The 17027-nt window shown below is 40.6% G+C and overlaps 1 protein-coding gene across 4 annotated transcripts in view; it reads left to right on the top strand.

Moving 5' to 3' along the window:
• Positions 1 to 17027, top strand: part of COL18A1 (collagen type XVIII alpha 1 chain) — a 299672-nt gene that overhangs the window by 207131 nt on the left and 75514 nt on the right. For all 4 annotated transcript variants that reach the window (XM_077448146.1, XM_077448143.1, XM_077448144.1 and 1 more), the window contains 7 exons: positions 2447 to 2530; positions 4109 to 4156; positions 5768 to 5897; positions 8211 to 8341; positions 13439 to 13465; positions 13568 to 13759; positions 15579 to 15605. In XM_077448146.1, the coding sequence (XP_077304272.1) occupies positions 2447 to 2530; positions 4109 to 4156; positions 5768 to 5897; positions 8211 to 8341; positions 13439 to 13465; positions 13568 to 13759; positions 15579 to 15605 (639 nt within the window). The remainder of the gene's footprint in view (positions 1 to 2446; positions 2531 to 4108; positions 4157 to 5767; positions 5898 to 8210; positions 8342 to 13438; positions 13466 to 13567; positions 13760 to 15578; positions 15606 to 17027) is intronic.

Genomic DNA, 17027 nt, shown 5'->3' on the forward strand with positions numbered 1-17027 from the left:
GATGGCACAGAGCAGGTAAGTATATATTATATATATATATATATATATATACAGTGGTGTGAAAAAGTGTTTGCCCCCTTCCTCATTTCCTGTTCCTTTGCATGTTTGTCACACTTAAGTGTTTCGGAACATCAAACCAATTTAAACAATAGTCAAGGACAACACAAGTAAACACAAAATGCAATTTGTAAATGAAGGTGTTTATTATTAAAGTTGAAAAAAAATCCAAACCATCATGGCCCTGTGTGAAAAAGTGATTGCCCCCCTTGTTAAAACATACTATAACTGTGGTTGTCCACACCTGAGTTCAATTTCTCTAGCCACACCCAGGCCTGATTATTGCCACACCTGTTCACAATCAAGGCATCACTTAAATAGGAGCTGCTTGACACAGTAAGGTCCACCAGAAGATCCTTAAAAGCTACACATCATGCCGAGACCCAAAGAAATTCAGGAACAATTGAGAAAGAAAGTAATTGAGATCTATCAGTCTGGAAAGGGTTATAAAGCCATTTCCAAAGCTTTGGGAATCCAGCGAACCACAGTGAGAGCCATTATCCACAAATGGCGAAGACATGGAACAGTGGTGAACCTTCCCAGGAGTGGCCGGCCGCCCAAAATTACCCCAAGAGCGCAGCGACGACTCATCCAAGAGGTCACAAAAGACCCCACAACAACGTCCAAGGAACTGCAGGCCTCACTTGCCTCAGTTAAGGTCAGCGTTCATGCCTCCACCATCAGGAAAAGACTGGGCAAAAATGGCCTGCATGGCAGAGTTCCAAGGAGAAAACCACTGCTGAGCAAAAAGAACATCAAAGCTTGTCTCAATTTCTCCACAACACATCTTGATGATCCCCAAGACTTTTGGGACAACATTCTGTGGACCGATGAGACAAAAGTGGAACTCTTTGGAAGGTGTGTGTCCAAGTATATCTGGCGTAGAAGGAACACTGCATTTCATAAAAAGAACATTATACCAACAGTAAAATATGGTGGTGGTAGTGTGATGGTCTGGGGCTGTTTTGCTGCTTCAGGACCTGGAAGACTTGCCGTGATAAAAGGAACTATGAATTCTGCTGTCTACCAAGAGATCCTGAAGGAGAATGTCCGACCATCTGTTCGTGTACTCAAGCTGAAACGAACTTGGATTCTGCAGCAGGACAATGATCCTAAACACACCAGCAAGTCCACCACCGAATGGCTGAAGAAAAACAAAATGAAGACTTTGGAGTGGCCTAGCCAAAGTCCTGACCTGAATCCTATTGAGATGTTGTGGTATGACCTTAAAAAGGCCGTTCATGCTCGAAAACCCTCTAATGTAACTGAATTAGGACAATTCTGCAAAGATGAGTGGGCCAAAATTCCTCCAGGACGCTGTAAAAGCCTCATTGCACGTTATCGCAAACGCTTGGTTGCAGTTGTTGCTGCTAAGGGTGGCCCAACCAGTTATTAGGTTTAGGGGGCAATCACTTTTTCACACAGGGCCATGATGGTTTGGATTTTTTTTCACCTTTAATAATAAACACCTTCATTTACAAATTGCATTTTGTGTTTACTTGTGTTGTCCTTGACTATTGTTTAAATTGGTTTGATGTTCCGAAACACTTAAGTGTGACAAACATGCAAAGGAACAGGAAATGAGGAAGGGGGCAAACACTTTTTCACACCACTGTATATATATATATTTATTTATTTTATTTATTTCAGTTACTTATATAGCGCCATCAATCTATGCAGAGCTTTACATATACATTGTACATTAACATCAGTCCCTACCCTCAAGGAGCTTACAACCTAAGGTCCCTAACTCACATTCATACTTATACTAGGGCCAATTTAGACAGGGTGCGATTAACCTACCAGCATGTCTTTAGAGTGTAAGAGCAAACTCCAGGCAGATGGTGTTGTGGTCAGGATATGTATATATGTGTGTGTGTGTGTGTGTGTGTGTGTGTATATGTATATGTATGTATGTATATATATATATATATATATATATATATATAGTTTTTATATATATATATATATATATATTTATATGTATATTGGTGACTCAGGGAGGGAACTCATTATTATTTATTATTATTATACAGGATTTATATAGCGCCAATGGTTTACGTAGCACTTTACAACTTGAGGGTAGACAGTACAAATATAATACACTTTATTACAATAGGAATCATCTCAACATGTACAAAGAGGATAGTTTGTTGCCAATATTCCTCTATGTCTGTTCAGTTTTTGGTGTTTAGAAATATATAACAGTTTTTTGTATATCTATAAATGGTCAAAAGGCCAATTCAGACCTGAATAGTTTGTACCAAATACCCTCACTGATAGGTTAATATCAGTCATGACTTTTATTCTGTACATTTGCTTTAAATCTGTCTCATTATGTTATTTGGAAAGATAATTGTATGTAATATTTTATATATTTCTCTTTCAGGGTGTGATAGCAGAAATAAAAATTAAGAATGACCCTAGAGCCGCAGAGCTTCAGTGTGAAGAGGAAGGAGACGATTCGGATGGGGTAAGTTTCCTATTGGCTGGGTCATCACAGATTTCACCACAGTGTCACTCAGCATGGCTTAAAACCTTTACAGCTTGTTACTGAGTGTGCCATTATAATGGAAATGCATTCTAACCCAAATATTTATTCACAGACACGTTACATGAGATCACTGCTATTACGCTTCAGCTTCAGTGCTCTCTACAGCATTCTTAAAAATGACTTGTTCACATTTGAAATCTCTTTTAGCAAAATCTGTTATACAAGATCAGAGGAAAAAAAAATACATAAAAGGAAAATGCAATGAAGAAAGTAACATAAAAAATAAAAAATGACCGCACAGAAAAAGTAAAATAATATGAAAGAAATTAACCAAACCACTGGAAAGAGTAATTTTCTTTCACTGGCACCAAACCATTATCTGCAGCAGCTCTGAGGGCCACCCAGTAAGTGCCCAGGGTGCCGCATTTTGCCCTCAGGCCACAGGTTGGGCACCAGGGGGTTAGAGAACCTCTGCCCATGTTTAACTGTTTTCTTTGACCCTATTTTTTTGTTTTTGTCTTTCTTTGAATTTCAGGAGGCACTAGCCATAAGAATAGGTACAAAAAAGAGATCTTCTATAGACACCAACAGTAGTAAAATCAGACAGGGGTTCAAACCCTGTTCCTTCTACCTAACCTAAAGCAAATATTTTGGCTAGGCCTCTGCTTTAAGAGCTGTAATTATAAACATTTTCACATAGGATTCATACAAATTTCACACCCTTTTTCAATTGAATAGAATTAGGGCTCATTTAGGCTTGCGGATAGGGGAGCATTAAAAACATGAAGTTGAGCCAAGTTTTTAGTGCCTCCAACTGCTCCCTCTTTGGGGCGTTTACATGCCACAGTAACAATACGTTGCTTTTTGCCTACAGCTAAAATGATTTCACCTGGAGCATACAGCGGGCAGTAAGTCTGCCAAATGTGACCTCATCAAGTGAATGGGGAAGCATCACAAACACCCTGCAACTGCATTCTCCCTCCACTCTGTTTGGCACTATTGGGTTTGTGGATCACGTGATTCACTCCCCTTCTTCCCACATGACAGCCTTGGTGCTTGAAAATTGGCTGCTTTTCACCTCTGGTGGTTGAGTGGACCGGTGGGGAATAAAGGGACGCAGATAAGCGCAGCTAGCTGGACATCATTAAAATAACCTTTTGTCCTGCGGGTTCACTTTAAAGTTAAACTTAGAGGTTAGGTTAAGTAGTAGGGTTTGGGTGAGAGCACAGGTAAATGTTAGGGGTCACATTAAAGATCGGTTAGAGGTCAGGGACAAGGTACAAGCAATAGACTCACATAAAGAATCTTGAAATACACAGTATGTTATAAATGGAAATGACTGCATATTGCACAATGCTGCCATCTGGTGGTGGTTGATGTAAGTAAATGTCACAGGATGTTCTTTATACATTTGTATGTATAAAGATTATTCTGTGATATCGCCACCTAGTGGCAGCTTGATGCTGCTGAACCAAAAAGCTGTTATACTAAACCTTTAGAAGCTGAATGTCTTTCTTTTTGTAATTTTATATGTATATATTTTTTTTATTGCTACAGTCATCTGGAGACTTTGGCAGTGGCCTTCCAGAAGAGGATGTGGTTGAGGTAAGGCACAGATTGGGGCCTCTAACAAATTGATGGGTCAAAGGGCTATAGCAGAGAATCGTGATTAGTGATTTTTTTCTATAACACCAAAATATTTTGTAGGATTTTACAGATTACATTAATCATATGAGGAACACATAGGAGAATGTCCAAAAGGGAATTGATACAAAGATAAAGCCTACTTTGTGTTGCATCTGTTCAATAATCAGACAATGTCAAGTGTATTTCTTTGTTATAGAAATATTGGAGTCACCAATGTGGAACAAGCATGGTGGATAAGAAATCACACTTTACTGGTTTCATACTTGCTCCAGGTCAGCAGGTAGTGAACCCGGTATCAAGGAGACAGCAGCTCCATATACTACACTTAGTCACCCTGGCTCTGGAGGAAAACTGCCAGTAAAAGGATGGCTAAAGGAAGTACTTACCTACTGATATGGCATTGATCCTTCACTGCTTGAAATGCTGCAGAATCTCTGTTGCCAATAAGGGAGCAGTAAAGAATTGACACCATAGCATCAGGTGACTGCTGATCCTGTCACTAGTTAACTACCACCAGTGACAGGATCACTAGAGTGACATTGGCCTTAAAGTGTTACTAAACCCAGGACTCTGTATTCTTAATCTTCCTGTCTCCCACAGTACATATAACATCAAATTCAATCGTTTTAGTAAATATAAATGGCTAAATACCTTTTTTAGTAGTATATAGCAGCCTTGTAACTTGGTTAAAGGTTGTAGGAGTAGTTTCTATTCTCATCTGACTGTCCTATAAGGCTGCAGGACCCATGGCTCTCTGTCTGGATAGTGCTGATTGGCCCTGTGCTGATCACATGCACTCTACCAAGAAAAAAACAACTCTTTAACAGTACACACCAAAATGAGCATTTGCAGGGTGACTCCAAAGGCTCTGTCTTATGAGGAGATGGATTTGGGACAGTGGATGAAACGGGGGGGGGGGGGGGGGTGGATCAGAGAGCAAACATCTGTTTTACTGCATTTATTCTATAGGTGTCTTACTGCCTCACACCGGTCTTTTTCACTGTTAGGAGAAGCCATTCCTTCCTTTTTATTTGTTAGTGCCACTCTAAAATGTTTTATCATATATGCTATAAAGTTCCATACTCTGTATTGTAGTACAGTGTAGCGTAGTATTTTCTTCTCTCAGCTTGATTTTTTATTGTATTGTATTTATTGTATTCCTGGTTTCACAATGGATCACCCAACATGAATATGTTCGTTGTTGGTGTATATAGGTAAGATAAATCATTCACCTACATATTTAGCCTTACATCCCCAGTTCCTTCCTATATATGTCATTTGGGCCACCCATCTTATGGATGGGCCAATAAGGAGCCCCGGGGATATGTAATGCCTTCTTATTCATTATCTATATTTGCATTTTAAGATCCCCCTAGTTTAGTGGCTCCTGCAGAACACTATGGGACTCCGGGGTGTCTGTACCCACATTTTTTACAGTTTGCATGGGCTAGATTAAGAATAGGTGCATGTTAATAAAATTTTAAGGTGATCAAACTTATTCTGGAACTGAACTGTAAGAAATTAATTTGTCTCATCATATTTAATAATGGCTTCTATTCTATTAATCAGGTGACTCGAGCTCCAAAAGTAATATCGCTGGTTCCTATCACAGTACCCCCCATACAGAGACCATCTGTAGAAAATGAGCCTCAGGTCAGGAAGGAGGTTCAAGAGAATATACAGAGAATTGACGTTTCAGGTATAGAAAATAATACATTGCCTTGTACAAAATCACGTTCTAATGCCCCATACACACAATCGGACTTTGATCGGACATTCTGATAACAAAATCCGTGGATTTTTTTAGACGGATGTTGGCTCAAACCTGTCTTGCACACACACGGTCACACAGATCTTGTCAGAAATTCCGAACGTCAAAAACACGTTCACGTACAAGACGTACGATGAGCCGAGAAAATTGAATTTCTATAGTCAGTGCGACTCTTCCGAGCATGTGTGGAAATTTGTGCGTCGGAATTGTGTTCACACGATCGGAATTTACCAGAACGGATTTTGTTGTCGGAAAATTTGAGATCCAGATCTCAAATTTTGTGTGACGGAAATTCCGATGGAAAATGTCCGATGGAGCCTACTTATGGTCGGAATTTCTGACAACAAACTCCCATCGAACATTTTCTGTTGGAAAATCTGACTGTGTGTAAGGGGCATTAGAGTACTGTTTTTACAATAATTAAATTTTTTTGTTGCAGATTGGTTTATGTTAAAGTTGTGCTTGTTTTTCTGATCCAGATGCACTTTTCTATATTAACAAAGCAAAGTTTAGGTAGCAGCCAACTGCAAAGCCATGGAGGAGTTTCCCTGGTACCTGTAATTAGAGGGGTGCCATTCAGCTGTCATTCAGCTTCACAGTGAAGGAGACACCTGCTGGTCAACTGGTGTAATGACGATTGTGTTAGTGGACTCGAGGCTGGACTAGAGAGGCCATAGATATATTGTCTCAAAGAGGAGAGAATTTGGGACTTTGAATGAGGTGTGCGCCCAACAGTCGATGCAGTGAACATAACCTGAGTATGAATACATTGACCCATAAGCAAAGGTAAATGCACATTAAAGACCAGCTTTATTACATCAACTGTTGGACCCACACCTCATTCAAAGTCCCAAACTACAAAGTACTTAACAGGGATGGAGGCACATGTTTATTTGGACCTCAAAGTTCCAAACTTTTTCCATATCATAGATATATTGTCTTTGCTTCGAAGCCACATCCCATCATAAGTGCCAAGACAAGGTCATCTAGAGCCCAGGGTGAACATGCCGAAATGCCCCCCCCAGATGCACAAGCATTACATGCCAGCAAAATTCCCCCTTTAAAAAAACTACTGGCAACTAATCTGCATGATTACACCTTAAGCAAAAATGACCCCTCTTTCCAGTACAAATCTGCCCCCCTGCTAAAATTCCCCCTCCCAGAACAAATATTTGTCCCTATATCCCAAATCCCCCAGCACAAACGCCCTTCCCCCCCAAAAAAAATCCCCCCTCCTAGCATAAATCCTTTATGACTACAATTTCCCCATCCAAATACACATCCTCTCCCCCTACTCTGAATCCCCCCCCCCCCCCAATTCCCACATTTCCCCTCCTAGCACAATTCCCCCACACCATATCACCTCTTGTAGCACAAAAACCCCAATCCACTTCCTTCATCCCCATCTCACCACAGATCCCCCTAAATCTCCTAACAGTCTCCCTCAAATTTCCCCATCTAGACCAATTCTTACCGCTTGCCACCCCCCAAATTCCCCCTTCCAACACAAATCCCCTTCTCTCCAATCTCCTCATGGCCCCCTCCCACCTCGCATGATACCAAAGTGCCCAGGGCAACCACCCCTCCTGCCCACCCCTTGTCCCGGCCCTGCTCATCAGTTACATTAAGTAGTTCTGGCTTTCTTGGCTTCCTTCACAAGTATAGGAATATGATTTTATGAATACATCATTGTAACCTAATGTTTACTACAGAAATGACTGTCATATCAATCATGTCAAATCAATACTGCTATTTTTTTTTGTATTTAACGGATGTTTCATAACACTGTTGTATTTTTTGTCACAGTGTATGTGACCTTGTAAATCACTTCATGATCTTGAGTTAGGAACACTTATTTCTGTATTAGAAACACAAATATAAATAAAGTTGGAATTAAAAAAAATAAATACTGCTATTTATGTTATACAATATTGTATTATACTGGAGCAAATAGCAGCTATAATCAGATTCAGAAAAAGCTACAAACTATTTTTTGTGGCTATCCTATAACCAACATACAGATCTGGTACGTTTGAGTCAGAATTTCTAGTCTGTATACTTGTTCTGGACCAGTGACTTGGGAAGTACAGAAGCCACTGAACCTGTTTGATAGGCAAGGAATGGGCATTTTTAGAAGGAAAGATCTGTTTTAGCTGGCTATATACTTCCCCAATCCAGGTTTTCTTTAAGATCCCAGGAGTGGGTCACAGCCCGATATCATTGTAGAACCTCTTGTTACAGGCAAACCCGGACAGAAAGGAGAGAAAGGAGACACAGGCGATCGTGGACCGAAGGGTGAAATAGGACCATTTGGGCCTAAAGGAGATTCTGGTGGCAGTACAAGTGCGGGCGTTGGTCCTAAAGGTGATAAGGTGAGTTCAATTCAACTGCGCCTGAAGATTATTTAGGTTTGAATGCTTATTGTCTTACAACTGCCAGGAACTGTAGTGTGTTAGATATTTTAGCTGCAAAGGGTGGGGCAACTCCATATTGAACCTATGGACTAAGACTGGGATGCCATTAAAGTTCATGTGCTTGTAAAGACGGGTGCCCCAATACTTTTGACAATATATATATATATATTTTGTGACATTGGGGTGTTTAGCTCAAGTGGTTAGATGCATTTTCAGTCCACATCAGGCAGGCATTTATAGTTAAGGGCCTGGTAGCCCACGTTTATTAAAGGAAAAAAAACAAAGCAATAGTCCATCCAGGAATCCCACGCAGGGGATTAACTTCATTCAGCATACAAATGAAAACATACCAAGCCACCTGGCTCTCAATTGTCAGCAGTTCCTCTGCTGCTCCCAACAGATTTATCAATTCTTTCCAGCCCCCTAGACTCACCGACTTCCTTAGTCTTCCTGACTCTCAAGGCTGTCAGCCTTTCCCAGTCCCTTACACGGACTACAGTCTCCCACAGGGCAAACCACTCTTCGAACAGCAGCAGCAAGCTGCTCACACTCCACCATCCTCCACACTCTACTCCCAACAGCCCTTCGTTATATGGGCTGTGTGCAGCTGGGCACACACCCTGCTCGCTATCCTCAAGACCCGGACACAGGGTTGGAGATCCCATCCCACCCATGACTCTCGGGGATCTCCAAACTACAGAATCCTCTTTGGAGATAGCAAAACCTGGAGAAAACTGACAGAGCAGTTTTCTCCATTTAAACGCTACACTCTGTAGTCTTGCAGTCCGCAGATATGCAAACTCTGTGTCTTTTTTTCCTCCAATTTCATAAGGACAGAGCCTCGCTCTGTTACGATATATATATATATATTTATATATATATATATATATATATATATATATATATATATACATATACATATATATATACATATATATATATATATATATATATATATATATATATATATATATATATATATATATATAGATATAGATATTATTATTATTATTATTTTTTTTATTTAGCCTAACTTTGAAGATTTGATGATTCCTACTGTATTTGTATTGTATTTGTACTGTCTACCCTCAAGTTGTAAAGTGCTACGTAAACTGTTGGCGCTATATAAATCCTGTATAATAATAATAAATAATAATGAGTTCCGTCCCTGAGTAACCAATACTGACCTTACATTAGGCTGTTATATAAGGTTTCTGTCAACATTTACAGGATTTTTTGCTTAAAAATAATTATAAAAAACATACATACATATATATATATATATATATATATATATACACACACACACATATATATTTATATATATACATACACAAACACACACACACATATATATTATATATATATTTAGCTGTTAGTTCAGCTTGAAACCATCATTGCCCACTCAAAACCAATATTGAACTGCAGTGTAGCAAGATTTGTCTATTAAAATCTGCCAGTATTTGCAGTTTGGGGTGTTCCTCTATTAGAGCCCTTTAAGTTATTTTTTCATAAACTCAAGTTAAAGTGATTGTAAATGTGTAAATAAAAAATAAAAAAAAACATGTCATACTTACCTACTTACAGTGGTGTGAAAAAGTGTTTGCCTCCTTCCTCATTTCCTGTTGCTTTGCATGTTTGTCACACTTAAGTGTTTCGGAACATCAAACCAATTTAAACAATAGTCAAGGACAACACAAGTAAACACAAAATGCAATTTGTAAATGAAGGTGTTTATTATTAAAGGTGAAAAAAAATCCAAACCATCATGGCCCTGTGTGAAAAAGTGATTGCCCCCTAAACCTAATAACTGGTTGGGCCACCCTTAGCAGCAACAACTGCAACCAAGCGTTTGCGATAACGTGCAATGAGGCTTTTACAGCGTCCTGGAGGAATTTTGGCCCACTCATCTTTGCAGAATTGTCCTAATTCAGTTACATTAGAGGGTTTTCGAGCATGAACGGCCTTTTTAAGGTCATACCACAACATCTCAATAGGATTCAGGTCAGGACTTTGGCTAGGCCACTCCAAAGTCTTCATTTTGTTTTTCTTCAGCCATTCGGTGGTGGACTTGCTGGTGTGTTTAGGATCATTGTCCTGCTGCAGAACCCAAGTTCGTTTCAGCTTGAGTACACAAACAGATGGTCGGACATTCTCCTTCAGGATCTCTTGGTAGACAGCAGAATTCATAGTTACTTTTATCACGGCAAGTCTTCCAGGTCCTGAAGCAGCAAAACAGCCCCTGACCATCACACTACCACCACCATATTTTACTGTTGGTATAATGTTCTTTTTATGAAATGCAGTGTTCCTTCTACGCCAGATATACTTGGACACACACCTTCCAAAGAGTCCCACTTTAGTCTCAACGGTCCACAGAATGTTGTCCCAAAAGTCTTGGGGATCATCAAGATGTGTTGTGGAGAAATTGAGACGAGCTTTGATGTTCTTTTTGCTCAGCAGTGGTTTTCTCCTTGAAACTCTGCCATGCAGGCCATTTTTGCCCAGTCTTTTCCTGATGGTGGAGGCATGAATGCTGACCTTAACTGAGGCAAGTGAGGCCTGCAGTTCCTTGGACGTTGTTGTGGGGTCTTTTGTGACCTCTTGGATGAGTCGTCGCTGCGCTCTTGGGGTAATTTTGGGCGGCCGGCCACTCCTGGGAAGGTTCACCACTGTTCCATGTCTTCGCCATTTGTGGATAATGGCTCTCACTGTGGTTCGCTGGATTCCCAAAGCTTTGGAAATGGCTTTATAACCCTTTCCAGACTGATAGATCTCAATTACTTTCTTTCTCAATTGTTCCTGAATTTCTTTGGGTCTCGGCATGATGTGTAGCTTTTAAGGATCTTCTGGTGGACCTTACTGTGTCAAGCAGCTCCTATTTAAGTGATGCCTTGATTGTGAACAGGTGTGGCAATAATCAGGCCTGGGTGTGGCTAGAGAAATTGAACTCAGGTGTGGACAACCACAGTTATAGTATGTTTTAACAAGGGGGGCAATCACTTTTTCACACAGGGCCATGATGGTTTGGATTTTTTTTCACCTTTAATAATAAACACCTTCATTTACAAATTGCATTTTGTGTTTACTTGTGTTGTCCTTGACTATTGTTTAAATTGGTTTGATGTTCCGAAACACTTAAGTGTGACAAACATGCAAAGGAACAGGAAATGAGGAAGGGAGCAAACACTTTTTCACACCACTGTATGTAGTGGTTTTGCACAGGGCAGCCCTGATCCCCCTCTTCTCGGATCCTCCGCCAGCACTCCTGGCTCCTCCCCCCACAGAGTGCCCCTATAATGCCTTGTACACACGGTCGAAAATTCCGACAGAAAAGGTCCGATAGGATTATATTGTCGAAAGATCCGATTGTGTGTGGGCTCTATTGGACTTTTTCAGCAGGATCTCAAATTTTCAGACAAAAAAATCTGATCGGACTTTTTCTGATCATTTGTAAAGAATTACGATCGGACAAATTGCCACGCATGTGCAGATCAAATTACGAGACCAAAGCTATTGGCTACTAGCCTCAACGTAGTCCCGTTGTAACAAACGTACGTCATCACGTTCCGAACGATCCAATGGATTTTGTTGTCGGAATGTCCGACCGTGTGTACAAGGCATAACACTCATGCATGTTCGCTCCCAAGCCAGTTCTGTGTTTTCATGGACATGGGCTCTGCCCCCCGCTCTCCCAGGAGAGAGTTTGGATGAGATCGGACTCAGGTAAGTATAGGGGGGGGCTACATACTAAATGTTTTTTACCTGAATGCAGAAAAGACATTAACGTAAAAAAAACATAGCCTTTAGAGCCACTTTAATATTGTGTAACAGATAACATCATACTTACATTTATCTTTAATAACTTTACAACTGAGATTCTGCTCTGATTAGGGGAACCTCTTCTGATGGGATTAGCCTGACAAGTGTGCCATCCATGACAGTTTTGAATTCAATATTCTGATCGCTTATACGATTCATAAACGGTCCTGTTGCTGTATAAATGCTCAGTGACCCATGACAAGAACGATCGCTGTAAACCCTGTTTCTGTCAAAATCTACAACTACAACAGTGTGATGGTCTGCAGTCAGACTACAGGGCACATGGCAGGAGCTGATACTCTATAAAGATAATCTCATTCTCATATTCTAATATGTTAAAAAAGAAAATAAAGTGGAACTTTGGGAAAATAAAAAAAACTACCCTCCAGCTTGGTTAGACGTTCATTCAAAAATCAAAAAACATTCATTAAATGTTGCTGGTATAACAAAATTAGCTATTATTATTATATTACAGGAATTATATAGCGGCAACTGTTTGCGCAGAACTTTGGAATATAAAGCGAGACGGTACAGATACAAGAGGGCCCTCTATACAGTGTGGCAGGTTTAAATCACAAGGCTGGCTAAACAGAATTTCAGATCTTTTTGGTTGATAAACTCTACACATGTAGGGAACCACACACTGGCATAGTCAATCCTTAAACGATGAATACGATTATGGCTTCAGTTCAGTCCCTTCCTGTTGACCCTGTCCTTTGATGCATTTCACCTGATAGGACTTATTTGGTCAGTTGAACATATCCATGTGTGGAACGGGACATGCTCCTGGAGAGGATTGGTACCTGGAGCAGCGGAGGCTTACTAGTGGTACTGTTTAGCATTACTATTACTACACATTTAGGAAGCCCCACACTGGCATAGTCAATCTTTAAATGATGAATAAGATTCAGGCTCCAGCTCAGTCCCCTCCCGTTGGCCCCATCCTTTGACGCGTTTCACCTGATATGGACTTAATTGGTCAGTTGAACATATTCATGTGTGGAACAGGACATGCTCCTTGAGATGACTGGCACCTGGATCAGTGGAGGTATACCAGCAGTACTGTTTAGCATTACAATTACTACACATGTACAGTAGGTGTTTCAGGTGTGTATTTAGCTGTTGTAGTTTTTAACAACTTTGCATTAATTGTCTTTATAACTTTTGGACTGTTTCATCATTCCATCTGCTTGACATTGTTAATACCTGTGCTTTTACTTTCTATTAACTTAGGGCCAGAAAGGAGAGCTTGGAATCAAAGTGAGTGACAGCTGTATACATATTGTTGGATATGCTTGTGATTTAAATTCTGTAGATTGGCTATCCGCCCCACATGTAATACCTATCAATTTGTCTCTTTAGGGTGAAGCTGGGTTTGGATATCTGGGTCCTAAAGGGCAGAAAGGAGAAAATGGAGTAAGTGGACCACCAGGACCACCTGGACCCCCTGGGCCTTCTGTTGTCCAGAAAGCTGATGGCTCAACTGTGCAGCAGATTACAGGACCACGGGGCCCCCCAGGTCCTGAAGGGCCCCCAGGAAAAGAAGGAGAGCCTGTAAGTATAAGGTGCAATGAACTGGCATTGAATTGGCCTTAGATAATTTGAGTAGTAAGACATTTCTGGAGCTTTAATAAGATCATATCAGGATCAAAATTATTGTAAAATATAGGATACATGAAAACCCAACTCCAGCCAAAACTATTCGTTTTGGATAGGTTAGGGCAGGATTAATCTCTTTAAAGCCGGCCATATGCGGATCCAGCTGAACTGGACAAATTCAGATTTATCTATGGGAAGGCTGATTGTTTTAAAGTCGATCTATTGATCGACTTCAGTACAAACAGCCTGTAGGGCATATCGTTTAATGGCAGTTGACATGTATATCTGACGGCAGTGATCATTGTATTCTGATGGCTGGGAAACTTCCCACTGTAAGAATACTTTAGCGTAGCGGGAGGGACTAACTAACTGAGTGTTGATGGGGGAATCAAACTATTTTCTTTTCTTCAACCCATGGTTGCATAATGTATGGCCTGATTAAGACCACCTTAATATTCTACTTTCTGATTTTTTTTATGTTCCCCTACTGCAATCAGGACCGGAAGTGAGGGAAACTCCCTGATAGCTGCACACTGTACCTAAAACATTTATTATTGCTGCCTTTGTTTCTGTTTGGCGAGATTTTCCCGCTCTTCAAGCCTTTTGACGGGTGTCAGACAACACAGGAAGTAAAGCGAAATCTCCCCAAAAGGAACGCATTCAGCATTTAAATGCTGAAACCGCTACAGACTCTTCTGCACTCTATCTAAGGCTGGATTCACACCTATGCATTTTTTGTGCTTTTTGCATTTTGCAGATTTGCACAACAGAAAGTGTTCCATAATAAACCATGGTAAATGGACTGTAGTGCAAATCTGCAAAATGCAAAAAGCACTAAAAATGCATAGGTGTGAATCCAGCCTTAGCCTATAAAATATTTTGTTGGAGTTGGGCTTTAAATGATACTGTACAGTATATAATTCAAAAATGTTATATATTATAGCTCACCAATTTTGTGATGTGGTGGCTGCATTACCTTACTATTTTTCAGGCTTTATTTTCACCCGGTAATCCATCCAGGAACGCAGTTCCTGTCCTAGTTTGACAATGCTCACTCACTGTACAGTGGAGCCTTGTTGTCACCCTAAGATAGTTCCACAGAACACCCCCCCCCCCTTTTCGCTTCTCCATAACATGGGGGGGGGGGGTTGTTATATAGTCCACAGAGAGAGCTAGGAATAATACTGGCTGATAACAGAGCTGCACTGGAAGTTATCAACTGTTATCATTTCCAGCAGGATCAACAATTTGAATATGCACTTATCTAGCAAATATAACATAAATCTTTCAATTATATATTTAAAAAACCAAAAGGGAGAAATAAGAAGTTCATCGTTAGAGTTTAATACTCTTTTACTGACTACCAAGACCAAAATGATAATCGCAGTATATTATGCATATTTGTATAACTTTTAGTAAAGACTATTTTAGGTTTATAAGACACTGTTTAAGGCCGGGTTCACACATGCTGCGGCCATGGCTCACAGCAGGGGGTTCCTGTTCCCCGATTCATGTGCGAATCAGGTCTAAATTTTTGCCTGAATTCACACCTGATTCGGAGCCAAAAACGCACAGGACCCTTTCCAAATGCAGACCGCGGCTGCCCCGGAGGTGTGTGAACCGACTCCATAGAGGGCCGGTCACACTATCCTGTCATTCGAATTGGATGCGGAAAATTCACATAAGGTTGAACTCAGCCTAAAAGTTATAAAACCATGTATTTACATATTCTTACCATCACAGGCTTCATATTACCAGTTCTTTTTTATTTCAGGGTGATCCCGGTGAAGATGGCAAAGCTGTAAGTCTATAATGTTTTTCTATATATTTTATCTATAACTGTATTTTAATACAAATAATAGCTTGCTAATTCTCCTTCCTCACAACTGCTGTGCTTGGACCATCCTGCCACTGTTTTTCCAATCAAGTTAAGGCCTCATGTACAATGAGCATTAAAAAAACTCTGCTTTTAGGGGCACCTGTTTTTTTTAATGCCCCTGTGTATTAGGTTATGTGTCTATGCACATATAGGTGTTTAGAGGCGGGTTCTTTTACAGGCAAAAAAAAGCACCCACTGCCAGCACGTCCAAGAGCAGCAGCGTTTTGGCAGAAGTGTGGATGCGTGTAAATGCGGCAAAACACATGTTATTGTTAAGCGCATCAAGCACTTGAGCATTAATTCATTTCAGTGGCTAGAATAAATTCTTTAAATAAATTACACATTTAGGCACGTGCGCACAGGGCGTAGGCCCAGCTTTTCTGAGCGCTTTTCCTCCCGGGAGCAGCATTTTGGCAGAAACAAAAACGCAGAAAAAACGCTTGATGTGTGTAAATGCGTGTAATCCCATTTAGTGGCCAGAATAATAATTTATGAGATGAATTTTTGCCCAAGTGCTTGACACACCTAAATGGAATTACACGCGTTTACACACATCAAGCGATTTTTATGCCAAACCGCTGCTCCCGGGAGGAAAAGCGTTCAGAAGAGCTGGGCCTACGCCCTGTGCGCATTTGGCTAAATGTGTAATTTATTTGTTTTATCAAACAAGGGATAAGTGACTTAAAGGAAACCATTGTAAAAATTATATAATCTGATAAATGTACAGTATGCAGTTGATGCATTATAAGATAATATTTATTATGTGAATTGCTTAAACTGGGTACGCACTGATGTTTGTTTGTTTTTTGGTTCAGCCATTGGTGCGGCAATCTCTACTGCTGTTTTATTAACATCTGGCACTAGTGATGGACGAACTTCCGACGGGACGTTTCGCGAACGCGAAACGCGAACGGACACAAACGTTCGCGAAAACGACCGTTCGCCGCGGGCTCCATTGACTTCAATGGGAGGCGAATTTCGCAAACCTTTAGGTCGAATTTGCGGCCACGGGGTAATTATTAGGGGGTAGCACGTAGTCCCACCACCTGGACAATAGCATAATACATGTATGAGGTGAATTTGGGATCGATAACTACAAGCATTTTTTTTTTATTTGGGAAATTGTTCTGACAATTCAGGACTATGGAGCTAATGAAGGCAATGGAGGAGAGGGAAGGTCAGGGACCAGGGTAGGCAAACAAGAGGGTGCAGGAGATACAGAGCACTGACAGCAGCACCGTAATACAGAGCACTGACATCAGCACCGTGACATACAGCGCTGACAGCAGCTCCGTGACATACAGCGCTGACAGCAGCTCCGTGACATACAGCGCTGACAGCAGC

Source organism: Lithobates pipiens, unplaced genomic scaffold (assembly GCF_037356315.1).
Source record: "Lithobates pipiens isolate NorthernLeopardFrog02 unplaced genomic scaffold, aLitPip1_a1.2 Scaffold_22, whole genome shotgun sequence".
Lineage (NCBI taxonomy): Eukaryota > Metazoa > Chordata > Amphibia > Anura > Ranidae > Lithobates > Lithobates pipiens.